At 39.3% G+C, this 17,323-nt stretch overlaps 1 protein-coding gene across 9 annotated transcripts in view; it reads left to right on the top strand.

Moving 5' to 3' along the window:
- The window catches only part of TJP1 (tight junction protein 1), a gene marked incomplete at its 5' end in the record, with an annotated part of 307,681 nt that overhangs the window by 241,216 nt on the left and 49,142 nt on the right, over window positions 1-17,323 (top strand). For all 9 annotated transcript variants that reach the window (XM_084642446.1, XM_084642444.1, XM_084642443.1 and 6 more), the window contains 3 exons: window positions 12,079-12,221; window positions 14,392-14,497; window positions 16,462-16,612. In XM_084642446.1, coding sequence (XP_084498572.1) covers window positions 12,079-12,221; window positions 14,392-14,497; window positions 16,462-16,612 — 400 coding nt within the window. The remainder of the gene's footprint in view (window positions 1-12,078; window positions 12,222-14,391; window positions 14,498-16,461; window positions 16,613-17,323) is intronic.

Genomic DNA, 17,323 nt, shown 5'->3' with positions numbered 1-17,323 from the left:
GACTGCCAGTTGGCCCAACCCCGGCAGAGCTTCTGCTGGCAACTGAGCCCCTACCCCCCCCCCCCCCCCCCAGATCACCTTACCTGAGCGGATCAGCAGGTACCTTTGCAGGGGGAGAGTGGAAGTGGCCCAGGGGTGGTAGACCCTTGTCTGGCTGCAATGCTGGCAGAGGATGAGTCAGCGTGTTGCGGCTTAGATCCCCGCTGACATGGTGGCAGATCCCTCCGCCACCCTTAGGGCCCTGGGCGGGGACACAGTGGAGAGGGAGGGCCTGCATTCCCCCTGCCACCCAAGCAATGGCAGTCTCCCCCTCCCTCAGGCTAGCTGAAGGAAAGCCTGAGTTAACTGACTTTGCAGTCAAAAGCCAAAGTTTCAGAACGAATTTATAGAATTCATATGTACACTTTTCCGTAAAATCATACATACAGGGAATACCTCCAACTTATTTTACAATGGGCAGCCTTATTAGTACACTGCTTTACCCTTTGGCCCAGTAACTACCCAAGGATCCCTATCAAAGGGCTCGTTATCTGTGGTCTGTCTTAGGAAGGAGGAAATTCATGTGTTCCCCTTTCCCAACAACCTGTTCATCAGCACACCCTTTCTGAAAAAGAAACCAAAAGTAACTTGCCTCATTGCCCAGATTATAGAACAACATAGTTTTGTCCTCAACCCCAAATGACTCCCACAGATTCTGTTTTACATTTGGCAGCTATCATAGATACTCAGCTACACAGCATTGTTCTCTCAAAGACAGGATTCAGAAGTTGGTATATGCTATATATACAGATAATCAGTTTTCTTGCCATATCAATCAGGACTCTGATGTTTTTACTGGGAATAATAGTATCCTGTGTTGACTTTCTTGCTTTGGCAAGGTTCTGTTCACATCTTCTCCAGTAGTTTTTGGTTTTCCTGATCTCTCACCATGTCCCTATCTTCACTAATTTAAGTATCCAATGTAGTATCAAAATCTGTCCTGGTGGCTGGAAGTCAGCAGATACTTAGATGGTCACAAAATATCAGAACTGTAGTGATAACCAATGTCAGTCTCAAGGGATGGGGAAATCTCATATGGGGCAAGGATCTTTGAGGGCCAAGGAGCTTCAAATATCAATTGGCTCAAGCTTAGAAAAACTAAGTATGTCCTATCATCAACTTTTACCTATTATTATATACTGGTGATTTCTCTGCTTTAGCTTTTATCAATAGAGAAGTACAGGATCCACAGCATTGCTACAGGAAGCCATTTTTCTGTCACTGGCGGCCTTCCACACAAAAGGCAACTGAACATACAAGCAGAATGGTCAAACAGACAAAGGAATAGGCCTGAAGATGTATAGTCTACATGCAAATATCTTTTGATTCAATAGTCTAGGCTCTGGGTTACCCCTCAATAGAAGTATTTGCATCCAAGTTCAATGCAAAGTTCTAAAGCTCTTCTCCAGTTAAAGAGACCACCAAACCAAGGCAAAAGACGATGCGTTCTGATCTGTGCCCATAATGGTGTCTTTTGTTTCTTTCCCCCCATTCACAATGATCCTGGGGACCATTCAGAGGATAAAGAAGGAAGAAGCATATGTATTCTTGGAGCTTCACAGTGGTCAGTGAGGTGCAGGTTGTTGGACCTATATCAGATGGCAGCCACCCTTCAATTATTCCTCCTCTGCTGGAAAGACCTCCTATCACAAGCACTAATTCTGTATCCTTCCTGGGGGGAGGGATAGCTCAATGGTTTGAGCATTGGCCTGCTAAACCCAGGGTTGTGAGTTCAATCCTTGCGGGGGCCATTTGGGGATCTGGGGTAAAATTGGGGATTGGTCCTGCTTTGAAAAGGGGGGGTTGAACTAGATGACCTCCTGAGATCCCTTCCAACCCTGATGTTCTTGATTCTATGATACCAACCCAGAGCAAAGGAGAATCTAGCTTCATGGTATTGAAGAGGCACCAGGTGAAACAAAATTATTCAAATGACCTCAGATGCAAAGAATTTTACAAACAGGGCCTATTCAAAGACTTGATCTAGATTTAAAGCCTTGTGTAAGGACCCCATTATAAAGGTGACAGACAAGACGAGCCAAGCATGTGTTTTGGAGTTCATGTAGAACAACTTTAACTTTTACAAGCTGTATGCCTCTCGTTTTGAAATTTCAAGTGGTTGCCGTATCCAGCATACCAGAGACTGCAGGCAAGCATGGAACTGCCTTACCCTCAGACATTGACAGGCTTCTCAGAATAGCATCTCTTGTTTACCCTACACCAAATGGAATAATTCTGTTTTGGACCTTAATTTAGTAGTATTCCCCAAAGAAGCATCTTTTAAAATCAGTCTAAGTATCTCTTTTGTTTTTAAAGTATCACGATTGGAATTGCCTCAACACGAAAGGTTCTTATGGAAAATGCCCTGTTGCCATTTACTAATAAGGATGTAGTTGTACCAAGAATGAAGACCGCTTTCATTCCAAAAATCAACTATTTATTCTGTAGAACACACGAGATTTTCCTTCCATTCTTTTGTTAGCATCCAAAATGCCCCACTGAAACTGGCATACTGTGACAGTGTGTCAGGACAAAACTATAATCTACATTGAGGTGCTCTTCAAAAGATGCTTGTCTCTTTCGTGCTGAACCATCCATCTCAAGAAGTAAATTGTTTTAAAATACTAAAAGCGCTAGAGTGGACAGGGGTTAAATGTCAATTATACTTCAAGAGTTTGTGTATAAACTCATGAAACATTTTCTTGTTACGTCTCAAACTTTTTTTTCGTTTGTCAGTTATTTCTTAAACAAATTTCATGGTTTAAGTGCAGTCCATTGATGAAACTAACATGAAGCTGACTTTGTTTTGTGACTGAAGGTTATTTTAAAATGCTGCAGTGTTAAGCATACTAAAAAAAACTCTCCCTGACACAGCACAGATGTTAGAAGTAAAAGCAATACTGTCAGAACACATACACAGCAAAATAACTAACACCTTTGATGACTCATGGGAAATGCAGCTGTAATTTTTCACAAGATTTTGTCACTTTAAAAACAAAGTCATAGAAAGTTATTTGATGCTATCTTCTTGTAGAATGAAATTCAAAGTGCTTACTATAAATTTGAAAAACCCAACCCTAGTGCTATTTTATATTTTTCTTTTAGTTCCAGCCATAATTTGTTTCCTGTCATTTAAAATGACCATCTTTTTCCTATTTAGGCTTCAGTTGCTTTCTTCTAATGTACTGGATCTTCTGGAGACTTTGTAATTAACATAACAGTACAGGATACTAAGTACCTTACTAAGAATGTGAGAATTTTACAATCTGTCTTTCCTCTTCTGAAGAGTCAAGTTCACTGTTACCTTGGAGAATTACTCCAGGTATGACTAACATAGCCATGGTTTACACTACAAAATTTTGCCAGCCTATCTCTATCAATTACGAGTGTGTGTGGGGGTAGGAGTGGTGTTGGGAGGGGGTGGACTCTCTTGCCCTCCAATACAGCTATGCCAGCAAAACCCCTAGTATCATGTGCAACTGTGCCGACAGAGTGCTTCTGTCAGCATAGCTAATGTCACTTGAGGACGTGATGTAGCTTTGCCAGCAGGAGTCGTGGTCCTGCTGGCTTATGCTGCATCTACACTAGAGGGCTCTGTCAGTATAGCTATGCTGACCAAGACTCTGTAGTGTAGACAAGTCTTAAAAGTTTACTGTGTGATTAAATATAGCGAAACTCAACCTATTGACTTTGCTAGATTTCAGAGCTACATTTCTAGAAGCAATGGATTACAAAAACTTTTAGTGTAAAATGGAACTGGCTCTGGGGGCCTTACCTACTTTAAGGTTCCCACCATTCCCATTCACTGTCTTGGATGCCTAGCAGTGTGTAGAAAGTAAAGTGGGTGAAATAGAGATGTCAAGATCTGTAGTGAAAAGAATATTGGCATTTCTTCTAAAAAGAATTTTAGGGATCGTTGTAGGTAACCAACTATGTATGAGCTCCCACTGCAGTGCTGTGGCAACAAGGGTTAACACAAACCTTGAATGTATAAATGGGGAACATACAGTAGGAGAAGAGAGGTGACATATTCCTTTTTGTATATGGCAGTGTTTAGATCACTGTTGGAATTGTGTGTCCAGTTCTGTTGCCATGTTTTTAAAACAACGTTAGCTCTTATCATGTACTCTGTAGTTTTTCTGAGAGAGAGACTTGTCTGTAAAGCATGCTTTACAATGAAAGACTTGATGAGGTCATGCTGTTTAGCTTATTAAAAAAAAGGATGCAGTGACTCGATCATAGTCTAAATACTTACGCAGAGAGAAGTGATCTAATGTTAAGAGAGATAAAGGAGTTTTTAATCTAGCAAACCAAAATGATAACAGAATCCAATAGCTTGAAGTTAAAAGTTGGAAAAATATACATGAGACGTGAAACTGCAGTTTTTAACAGTGAGGATAATTAACCACACTGGGACACTTTACTAAGGGTGTGGTAAAATGGCCATAATTTGGCATCTTTAAATTAAGACTAGATGCCTTTCTAAAATATATATTGTAGTTCAGCTATAATTTTTTGGGCTATGGACAGGAATTCCTGGATGAAATTCTATGTCCTGTGTAATCCCATCAGAGTATATTATGATAATGGTCCCTTCTGGCCTTAAATCTATGAATTAAATGAAACCTTTTATTTCTTTAAATTGGTGTATCTTAAAATGTAGAAAAAGATCTTAATGGATAATTTCAGCAGTATGAAAAGACTGGGAGTATTTCATTCAAGAGTATTAATCCATCTCTGGTAATTTTAGGCATGAGATTGAAGGCAAAGCTAAAACCACCAGAATACTGGTGATATCCCAGCATACTACTCAACCTGATGTGTTAGGATTCCAGAATGATGCTTTCTAAACATTGTGAAATAAATGATAATGTAACTTTGAAATGGTTGGTAACCCTTGCAATACTATGTTAAGACTTCAAAGTAAATGAAGAATAAATGTAGATTTCCACATTCAATTTCCACATGCTCTTTTTCTTTTGATTTCCTTATTTAAGATCTCCTCCTTCAAATAACTTACTCCTAGGCTTTTATGGTGACACTGAGCTCTGTGGGACTAATTCCAACAGTGTTTGTAGGATTGACTTGTTAGGTTGTTTTTGACCTCTACTTTTCCCATCTCCTTACCACGCCAATTGAAGCTTTTGTTTCTCTTTACTTCTCTTTCTGATTTCATGTGACTGAAAAAATCTAAATCTCTAATCATTGTCCAGGTGATGAGAACTAAAAATTGAAAGCAAGAGGGAGAATGACCTGAACTGCAAGTGAAGCACCATTTACTGCCATGTTAAAATACAGTTTTAGATTTTTTTGAAATAAAACTCTTTACTTAAACAAAATGAAGATGTTTTTAAAAAGTGCATGAATATTGGAGTCTTAAGAGTGAGTAATGTGAATTGAGTAATTGCATAAGCAGATAATTGGCATGATTCACCACTGCATTACTCCATGTTTATGCCAGTGTTATGAGATGATTGCAGTTACACTGTGGTAAAACTGGACTAACACACAGGAGAATCAGGTCCGATATCTTTTAGTGCATATATTTTGGTTATTCCATGTTTGTTCTGGAAAACTGTCCACTCTTTTTTTTAAATTCAGTCGGACTTTAAATCTGCTCATTGTAGTTGCTATTACAGTTTTTGTTTCTGCTCTGACTCTTTTAAGGCAAATCTTCCTGATAAATTGAATGGCCTTGTCTACACTAGGAAATTAGGTTGGTATAATTGTCATTCGGGGTGTGAAAAATCCAACTCTGAGCAAAGCAGTTAAACTGACCTAATACCTGGTGTAGACAGCGCTACGTCGATGGGAGAATTCTTTCATTGACCTAGCTACCACCTCTGGGAAGGAGGAGTACCTACGGTGATGGGAGAAGCCCTCCTGTCGGTATAGGCAGCGTTTTCACTGAAGCGTTACAACAGCATAACTGTGCTGCGGCAGCGTTTTAAGTGTAGACAAGCCAAAAGAGAAGGGCAAAAGAATATAATATCAACATAGAAGAAATCTTTCACTGTCTCTAGCTTTCTTAATGCTTTGGCTATAATATGTGTCAGTATTCAAGCTGCGTGACTGTCAGATACCTGGATCCAAAAGTAATAAAGCCAAGTTTGTATTACAAGACTATAATTCCACTGAGTGGTTGATGTTATAAAAGATATGTACTAGCATCCTTCATGGCTTTATAGTTCCATAATTGGAATTGTGCTTTTAAGAAAACTTTTATTATGTGATACATAAAGATTTTAATTTAAAAAATGGTGTCCATGTGATAGCAAGTGACCCTGAATGACTTTGTCTAAAGTCTTTTAACAATGGCTGCTCTTCAAAACATTTATAATGTTTAAGTTTGTACATGCCATGAAGCAACTTTGATTTTTGAATTTTGATTGTGAACATCATAAACACACAATTCATGTGTTTTGCTGTCACATCTTTGTGATACTTTTTTTCCTGTACGTGGTGTCTTAATGTTTCTGTCCTCCTCTAGTTTAGAGAATATGACAGTGAACACTTAAACACTTCTTTTCATTAATTAGAGATTGGCTGCCCAAGTGAAGGATACCAGAGTGACATGAAGCCCCTAAGTAGTACTGCAGAGTCATTTCTAATAAGTATATATGAGACAGGCTTTACATAATCGTTTGTCTTACCAGAGGGGTAGCATATAGAGTATAAACTTCATGTTTTCCTGTTACTAATATGGCTATATAAATAATGCCTAGACGTAAATATGTAAAATACTTCATAGTAGGAAAGTTGAATAATATCTTTTTTTGAGAGTTTAGGATAACATACCTGCAGTCAACTGAAAAGCTCAAATGAAACCTTCGTTAAATCAGATTCCTGAGTTGTGTGTGTATAGCCACTAATTTGCAGGAGGTGGGGAATAACTTTTTTTAGAATTCTGATAAAACATTCTAGAATAAATCATTGCCTATTGCAATGAGACTTGTACCATAGGAGTTGAAAACCTGGGATTCTTTTTCTCTCTCTCTCTCCTCCCCCTCCCACCACGCAACCCATTTTTGAGGGAACAACTGTAGAGATATGTTATTTTTACCCATCCATGTATGTTGATTGAAGTCCTCTGTTATGTATTCTGTAATTTAGAAGGTGTGATGAGACAGACCAATGGCTAGAATGAAAACAAGCAGTCAGGAGAATCCCTGTATAAAGAGTTAGCTTATACATAAATTGACTAATATGTATAATACAAGGAAAAATCAAAAGGGGAGTAGTGGGGGGAATTTGCTGTTAGAAACTCTATTCCTTTTTATTCAGTGCTGCCTCAACTTTTTAAAAACTTATTTATTAAATATTTGAGCTGCACTAATTAAAAACAGCAATTACATTTATGCAAGAATATCAATAAAGGATACTAACATGTAAGAATGTGAAAATACAAAGTCCTTAGGTAGAAGTGGCTGAAGATCAGAATTAACTAATATAAAATGTCAGAAATAGTAATATTGCAAGAAGAAAACCATTTTGGGATAGTGATTATATGAAAAATGCTGTACCAAAATAAAATTATATTGAAGAACATCATTAACTACTATTCAATGTCCAGAAATATGAAAAACTAGTTCTGGGCCACATTATCATGCGAGTTATTTTCATTTCTCCGTTTCCTCAGCTTTTAAAAGTTTCTTTGTTTCATACACACATTCAAATATGCCCGTATATTTAATTGGGAACTGGCATTTTATTTCTAGGGAACAAAGATTCAAATCTTAGCACAGCTGAGAAGTGAAAAGACAGTCATTTGTCCACATCCTAAAATCACTATCCAACGGGACATGTATGCAGGAAACGGAATAGGAAAGGTTTTGCAGAAGAAGCTTAATGTATTACTTATGCAGCACAAGATGGGAAAACTTGCAGTGCCTGCTCCCAGTCCTTGCTCAAGCCAATGATACTAGTCTCACTTTCACGAGTACCAAATTACCACCACGAAAAAAGTAGAAATTTATTCAATGTGAATACCATTATGAGAAAAGGGGAGTGAGATAAGTGTTCAAAAATTATTTTATGGAAAAAGATTTGTGTAAATTGAAGTTCAAAGACCAAAATTTTCAAACTTGGATGCCTAAAGTACAGCTGATTTTTAGCTATTTTTTAGTATCTAAGTATAGTTGGCCAGACTTGCAAAGGTGACGAGCATCTGTATCTCCCATTGATTGCAGTCGGATTTGTGAATTATCAGCTCTTTTGAAAAGCAGGCTATTTTTAGTTAGGTGCCCAACTTGAGGCACTCAAGTTGGAAAATGGCTCTAGGCACTGTATCAAATTCTAATGGCTTATACTGAGTAGCAACACATCAGTGAATGGTGGTCCAAGGTCCTGAGCCATGCTTTGTCGGTGACAAATCTGAGGAATTGTCACAGATTGAAGTGTCATTAGAGTTTTGGAATTAATTGATAAACTTAACAGTAACAAGTTACCGGGACCAGATGGCATTCGCTCGAGTTCTGAAAGAACTCAAATATGAAATTGCGGAACTATTAACTATGGGTTGTAACCTGTCCTTTAAATCAGCTTCTGTACCCAATGACTGGAAAACAGCTAATGTAACACCAATATTTAAAAAGGGCTCTTGAGGTGATCCTGGCAATTACAGACCAGTAAGTCTAACGTCAGTATCTGCCTAATTAGTTGAAACAATAGTTAAGAATAAAATTGTTAGAGACAAAGAAGAACATAAATTGTTGGGCAAAAGTCAACATGGTTTCTGTAAAGGGAAATCATGTCTTACTAATCTATTAAAGTTCTTTGAAGGGGTCAACAAACATGTGGACAAGGGGGATCCAGTGGACATAGTGTACTTAGATTTGCAGAAAGCCTTTGACAAGATCCCTCACCAAAAGCTTGTAAGTAAATTAAGTTGTCATGGGACAAGAGGGACGATCCTTTCATGGATTGAGAACTGGTTAAAAGACAGGGAATAAAGGGTAGGAGTAAATGGTAACTTTTTAGAATTGAGAGGCGTAACTAGTGTTGTTCCCCAAGGGTCAGTCCTAGGACCAATCCTATTCAACTTACTCATAAATGATGTGGAGAAAGGGGTAAACAGTGAGGTGGCAAAGTTTGCAGGTAATACTAAACTGCTCAAGATAGTTAAGACCAAAGCAGACTGTGAAGAACTTCAAAAAGATCTCACAAAACTAAGTGACTGGGCAACAAAATGGCAAATGAAATTTAACGTGGATAAATGTAAAGTAATGCACATTGGAAAAAATAATCCCAACTGTACATACAATATGATGGGGGCTAATTTAGCTACAACTCATCAGGAAAGCAATCTTCGATCATTGTGGATAGTTCTCTGAAGACGTCCATGCAGTGTGCAGCGGCAGTCAAAAAAAGCAAACGGGATGTTTGGAATCATTAAAAAAGAGAGAGAGAATAAGACGGAGTATATCTTATTTCCCTTATATAAATCCATGGTATGCCCACAGAGAAAGGCAACTAAAATTATTAGGGGCTTGGAACGGGTCCCATATGAGGAGAGATTAAAGAGGCTAGGACTTTTCAGCTTGGAAAAGAGGAGACTTAAGGGGAGATATGATAGAGGTATATAAAATCATGAGTGGTGTGGAGAAAGTGAATAAGGAAAAGTTATTTACTTGTTTACATGAACTAGGGACCACCAAATGAAATGAATGGGTAGCAAGTTTAAAACAAATAAAAGGAAGTTCTTCTTCACTCAGCGCACAGTCCTGTGGAACTCCTTGCCTGAGGAGGTTGTGAAGGCTCAGACCATAACAGGGTTTAAAAGAGAACTGGATAAATTCATGGAGGCTAAGTCCATTAATGGCTATTAGCCAGGATGGGTAAGGAATGGTGTCCCTAGCCTCTGTTTGTCAGAGAGTGGAGCTGGATGGCAGGAGAGAGATCACTTGATCGTTACCAAAAAGAAAAGGAGTACTTGTGGCACCTTAGAGACTAACCAATTTATTTGAGCATAAGCTTTCGTGAGCTGCTCACGAAAGCTTATGCTCAAATAAATTGGTTAGTCTCTAAGGTGCCACAAGTACTCCTTTTCTTTTTGCGAATACAGACTAACACAGCTGCTACTCTGAAAATTGATCATTACCGGTTAGGTTCACTCCCTCTGGGGCACCTGGCATTGTCCACTGTCGGCAGACAGGATACTGGGCTGGAAGGACCTTTGGGTCTGACCCAGTATGGCCATTCTTATGTTCTTAGTTTAGCAGAATGTGTAAACCTTGCTTCTGATGCCAGCTACTTAGTACTGCCAGAGAAAGCACATCCCACCCATGTTTATAAATTCAGTGGTTTTATCTTTTGGTACAGCCTTAGTTCTGTTAGAGACTCTGACTAAAAAAAAGTCTTGTTTCCCATCATTATAATTAATACACAGCTTTTGAAGTAATAATTTTAGTATAACTAAAATAAATGTTGCAGTGTGTAATGTGTATCAGTAGATATAATTTTTTTTTAAAGGATGCAAATACAAGTTACTGCCCAATAGCTCCATCTAGCTTCTGGAAACAGTAGTATTTTAAGAAAGGTGGCATCTTTCAAAATACATCTGTCCATGATAGAGAGAGAGATCCAAACGGAAAACCATCTAATAGTGTTGTGCTATCTTGTACAGTATACTTCACCAAGGACTCTTTCTACACAAAGAGAGTCTTCCTAGTGGCTCTTGAGAAAGAAGTAACTGAGCAGTTCAGGGTCATCAAGGAAACAAATGTTTCCTAATAATGTCAAATTCAGTATCCTTTAATGCCTGGCAAATATATAATTCCTTCAGAACGCTCACTGTATTTTTATTGACATACAAGGTGATAGAAATAAAAGTAAACACACTTGTTATGCAGTATCTTCTGTTAATTTTATTTTTATATGCATGTGTATTTAATACTTTAGCAGAGTTTGAATATCTTATAAACTAATGCTTTTTTATAATGAATATGTTTTGGAATTGTGGTTTGTTTAGTGCAGCGATTGATTAAACTGTTCATCGATGCTGATTATGATTTGCCATAGTAAGTAGAAAGTATCTGAAATTCATAAGTGCCAGGAGTCCTGACATGAAGGATTTTTAGGAAGTAGTTGTAAGTTTGTGGTATACTTCTTTTAAGCCTATGTACATTTTGAATCTCGTCTGTGACTATATGGCTACCGCTCTCACATAATTATAGTGTACTGCATGCTTGTACAACCCACTGAGGTTCTGTTCATGTATACAGATTTGAGTTTGTTACTGCCTCTTTGCTAAAGTACCTGGTCCTCTAGCTCAAACAGTGGAAGTGCTGATGCTTTTAGATCTAGAGGTCCCGGGTTCACTCTCCAGAGACTATCTAGCAAGGAATGCTGTTGTACTTGCATCACATTCTCTTTAGATGTTGCATGCTGTAAGCATATGTAGATACATTCTGGAGCAGAAAATTCATGAGGCTACTCCTGTTTTCAGTAAAGGAACATGAAGTATAGAGCTGGTATGGGAGGCAGGCACTCACTTTTTTTCTCCATTGCACCAATCTTAAGTGGAAAGGATTTAGAATAGCTGTGGATTTTGAAGGCTGCTCTTTTGCAACCTTGAAGGATCTAGAGGGAAGGGAAACCTCCTTTCCTTCTTGAAGGGCTGCCATTGGCTAAATTCCTCAATCCCTGCTGAGTCAGCAACCATAGGAGGGGTCCAAAGGGTCATGGTAAATCCTGGGATTTTGCCCAAAAATCACTAGACTCCACAGGGAAAAGTGTCACAGAGAACAGCACATCACTTGCTCCCATCTCCATTCCTGCTTCTGAACTTAGCATGGAAGACTATCCACACAAGGCACGGGAAGGACATGGGGCAGTGAAAAGACCACATTCTATTCTACCTTGCCCTCCTTTTTCCAGGGATCTACATGTGGAGAGCTCCCACTGTGCAGATTATTTTGGGATGAATCTGGTAGCAAATCAGTTTGACCTGAAATGCAGAAATGGTGGTTTCACAATAATACTGTGAGGTAGCATGGCGTACAAACTAAATGCCATATGTTCTGTTTTTCTGATATATAGTCTCCGGAGCAAAGAAGATGAGAGAATATCAAAACCAGGAGCTGTCTCTACACCTGTAAAGAATGCAGATGATATCCCTGTTTCTAAAACCATGGAAGAGGCTATAATTGAAAGAAACGAAAAACAAACTCCACCTCTGCCAGGTAAATATGGTAAAACGCCAAGTTATGCCTGCTGCCTCTAATGAATGCTCAGTAGGAATTTGCGCTACTTCATATCTACAGCATGATTTCTCTCAAGCTGTTAAAATGTACAACTGCATAAATACTAAGAATATGCAGATTCAAAGGGCCCAGCTCTGCCCCTAGTTATATGGGTGAAGCCAGTTTAAGTAATGGCAGAAGTGGGTCCAATGTTTTTTGTCATTTTTCTGAATATGCAAGTCTTCCTGAGAGCATAGTTCAGCTTGTGGTATTTGTGGTTTTCAATTCTGGAAGATCACTCTAAAGCGCTCTCCGCTGTGGGATTAAAAACTGTGTTGGTTACAACTGTGTCCAAGCATGCTTGTTGCTAAGAGGATTCCGTCATGATTTCCAAGGCCAAGGTAAGATGGAGGGCTTTTTCCCCTCTAAAAGCCATACTAACACATTTAAATATAGAAGTAGCTAACGCAGTTTTGATCTCAATGGAGAGCTAAATCTTTTTTGTTGGTTTGTATTATCATAGCACTTAGGGCCCTAATTAAGCACCAGGACCTCATTGTGCCATTCACTGTATAAACACAGAAGAAAAAGGGCAGATGCCCAGGTTACAGTCCTGAGTGATGGATAAGATGATCGTGGTGTCCACAGTAATCAAGAAAGGAGGTAGTGGGAGGATTTGGGGGATTAAGAGCTCTGTTTTACCTGTGTGCAGTTTGAGCTCATGGCAAGACATCTAGGAGACAATGTCAGAGGCAGGCAGAAATTTTAGTTTAGATAGAAGGAGGCAGGTCTGGAGTAGAGATCTGAGAGTCGTCATCTTAGAGACTGTGGTTGAATTTGTATTTCGCGGATGAGATTACCCAGAGATATGTAGAGGGCGCAGAGAAAGTGACCAGTGACATCCCTGTGGAATACCCACAGAAAGTTGAAGGAAGGATGGACCTGCTGAAGGAGTCATTGGAAATTTAGGAGAGAAGAGGACAGAGGGGAGACAACCCAGGGAGGACAAGATTTCAAGGAGGAGGAGCATGGTCAACTGTGTTTAAGGCGGTGGGCTGGTCAAGGAGGATGAGGTTGGAGTACTGGTTCTGAGCTTTGGCTAGGACAAGGTCATAGAGACTTTAGCAAGAGCAGTTTTATTGGCATGAAAGGGGCAGGAGTTGTATTGGAGAGGATCTAGGATGGGATCCTAGATGGAGAGAGAAATTTGAGATGGCTACTGTAAACAGTGCTTTCAATGAGCTTAGAAATACAATCTTGAAAGAGGACAGTAGGTAGAGAGGTAAATGGGTTCAAGGGTGGTGTTTTTTTGTTTTTATTTGGTTAAAATGAGAGAAGCGAAAACATGCTTGTACTGTGAGGGAGCGAGAAAGCCAGAGGGAGGAGAGAGATGAGATGAGAGTGGGTGTGAAGGAAATGAGGGTATGGGAGGTTAGGAGTCACTGGGACAAGTGGATGGGTTGGAGGAGGAGATCAGACAAAATTCTTCATCTGTTATAGGGGAGAAGGAAGAGATTTGTGGGAGGAGAAAGGAAGGCAAGCTGTGGAGAGGGGGAAGATCACATCACATTTTGTCAGTTTTCTCTTGGAAGAAATGAGTGAGCGGATAGAGAAATGATGACAGGAGGAGGGAAAAGTCAAAGGCAGCTGAAATGGCAGGTCTGGGTTTCAGATAAGGTAGAGATGTAGAGTTGTTTAGCTGGAAGATTATGGTAACTGACTGAACCTTTCTGGCTCCTCCCATTTTGGGGCAGTAGTTACACTAGTGGAAATTCTAATCCTTAATGTCCAAATCTTACATGATTGGAAAAAACAGTGTAATGTGTTCTTTCTGTTTTAAAGAATTGTGTATTTATCTATGATGTATTCTGCATGCTTTAAAATTTCAACAGATGTTACCAAAGTACAATGGGAAATTAAAAAAAGAAAAAGTGCAGTAATTAAACCAGCCTTAAAAAATCTACTCACCCAAGAGGAGTAATCTTACTCAGTCAGTACAAGAGAGTTATTTTCATTACTGACACTTGTGGTGAATGGGAGAAGAATTTTGTTCCTGAGCTGGTAGATTTTCATGATGACAATTTTGCAAGTATGAGTTAAACTGTATTGGTTACACAGCCTTTAAAGAATTAATAGCATGGCAAGTTGGGTTTTTTGTTTTGGTTAATAGAGCCAAAGCCAGTGTATGCTCAAGCTGGACAACCAGATGTGGATTTACCAGTCAGTCCATCGGATGGTCCTTTACCCAATTCAACTCATGAAGATGGAGTACTTCGGTAATGTAATTCAAAATTCTTTATTTGAACCTGATACCACAGTCCTTGAGCAGACCAAGCTTTCATTAAGTCAATGAGTATTATGGCTGCATGGGGACATGTAGGGCTTTGTCTTAACATACATTTCTAATCTGTTTATAAGTATTAGGGGTGTGGGAGTTGTGGCTCGTCTGTGAGCTTTGGATGCTTTGTTAACAGTTATATTACATACTTAGCAATTTTGAAACTTACCAATCACTTTTTATAGATATTATTTAATAACTGTTTTGGTTCTCTCTCCCAAACACTGCTTTTCTTCTCTTTTAAGGAAAAACAGTCATGCATTCAGGAGAACCCTATAATTGAGTGCTATGTCCAAAAAAAAAAGAGAGAAATAGCGATTCAGTTGTAAACTTCCAAGGGAAGGTTGACTGTTAAAAACAAACAAAAAGCCCCTTAAATTATGAAGCAGTCTATTTAAAATACGATTTATATAAATTAATATATTAAAGCAAACAACAAAATATCTTAAGCAAGTGAATAGAATCATAGAATATCAGGGTTGGAAGGGACCTCAGGAGGTCATCTAGTCCAACCCCCTGCTCAAAGCAGGACCAATCCCCAATTAAATCATCCCAGCCAGGGCTTTGTCAAGCCTGACCTTTAAAACTTCTAAGGAAGGAGATTCTACCACCTCCCTAGGTAATGCATTCCAGTGTTTCACCACCCTCCTAGTGAAGAAGTTTTTCCTAATATCCAACCTAAACCTCCCCCACTGCAACTTGAGACCATTACTGCTTGTCCTGTCCTCTTCTATCACTGAGAATAGTCTAGAACCATCCTCTCTGGAACCCCCTCTCAGGTAGTTGAAAGCAGCTATCAAATCCCCTCTCATTCTTCTCTTCTGCAGACTAAACAATCCCAGTTCCCTCAGCCTCTCCTCATAAGTCATGTGTTCCAGACCCCTAATCATTTTTGCTGCCCTTCGCTAGACTCTCTTCAATTTATCCACATCCTTCTTGTAGTGCGGGGCCCAAAACTGGACACAGTACTCCAGATGAGGCCTCACCAATGTCGAATAGAGGGGAACGATCACATCCTTTGATTTGCTCGCTATGCCCCTACTTATACATCCCAAAATGCCATTGGCCATCTTGGCAACAAGGGCACACTGCTGACTCATATCCAGCTTCTCGTCCACTGTCACCCCAGGTCCTTTTCCGCAGAACTGCTGCCTAGCCATTCGGTCCCTAGTCTGTAGCTGTGCATTGGGTTCTTCCGTCCTAAGTGCAGGACCCTGCACTTATCCTTATTGAACCTCATCAGATTTCTTTTGGCCCAATCCTCCAATTTGTCTAGGTCCCTCTGTATCCAATCCCTGCCCTCCAGCGTATCAACCACTCTTCCCAGTTTAGTATTCATCCGCAAATTTGCTGAGAGTGCAATCCACACCATCCTCCAGGTCATTTATGAAGATATTGAACAAAACCGGCCCCAGGACCGACCCCTGGGGCACTCCACTTGACCCTGGCTGCCAACTAGACATGGAGCCATTGATCACTACCTGTTGAGCCCGACAATCTAGCCAACTTTCTACCCACCTTATAGTGCATTCATCCAGCCCGTACTTCTTTAACTTGCTGACAAGAATACTGTGGGAGACAGTGTCAAAAGCTTTGCTAAAGTCAAGAAACAATACATCCACTGTTTTCCCTTCATCCACAGAACCAGTAATCTCATCATAGAAGGCAATTAGATTAGCAATATTACCAGCAATATTACCATTATTTTCAAAAGCTCAGCTGATGAGAAGAATATTCTGCTATTATAGTTAGTGTGTTGCTGAAAGAAATAGCATGGATACAATGATGTCAAATTGAAATAATGAACAAATTCTCTGCTGGTGTAACTCCACAGCTGCTAATCTATGACCACATATTCAACTGTTGTATGTCTGTTAATTGGAATGTGTTATAAACCTACAGGCCAAGCATGAAGCTGGTAAAATTCAAAAAAGGAGACAGCGTGGGCTTGCGGTTGGCTGGTGGCAATGATGTAGGCATATTTGTAGCTGGTGTTCTGGAGGACAGCCCTGCAGCGAAAGAAGGATTAGAAGAAGGAGATCAAATTCTCAGGGTAGGTCAAAATCTTTCATACAAAGAATCTGCTGCTGTTCAGTAATGCAACAGAATTTTGGTACGTATTACCTTTTTAGTGTATACTGTTTTATCTTTGCCTACCCTGAATAGGGTTAGACGATGGTGGTAAAAATTCTTGCAGCTTCCACTGTTGCTACTAGATCACTGGTAAATTATGGCTCCCAAGTTTCCTAGTTTCAGATTGGATGAATAATTGTTTAACTAACTGGCTATTAAACTGTTAACTAAAAAGTGTGTATAAATATCTTTATCATATAAACAAATAATAATCAGCACGTAGCACTTAGCATCTTTCATTCATAGATTTCTAGGCATTTTGCAAAACTAGATAAGTAGCATTGTCCATAGGAGTTTATTGCCCAATCATCTGCACCCCTATTTCAGAGCACTGCTTCCAACACATGTTTTTGAACAAAAGAAGAATGTGCCTTATTTACCCTGCAGTTAGCTCAGTTAGTGAATAGATTAAAACTTTGGTATCACATACGGTATTAAAAGTATACCATTAGAGACCCGGACCAACCCCTTACGTATAATTTGCGGAATATATGGTAAATCGTGTAAATGTGAGTTTTTTCCTCACATGGATTAGTAAAACTCTCGTAATGCTACTATGGCATGTTTCTAGAAAAGTAATTTCTTTGTATTCTTTCATATTGATGACAAAGTTTAAAACGTGGAATTTTTA

Source organism: Lepidochelys olivacea (genome assembly GCF_965140295.1).
Source record: "Lepidochelys olivacea isolate rLepOli2 genome assembly, chromosome: 10".
Classification (NCBI taxonomy): Eukaryota; Metazoa; Chordata; order Testudines; family Cheloniidae; genus Lepidochelys; species Lepidochelys olivacea.
Note: the sequence above shows the minus strand (reverse complement) of the source record. Positions and strands in the feature narration are given on the sequence as shown.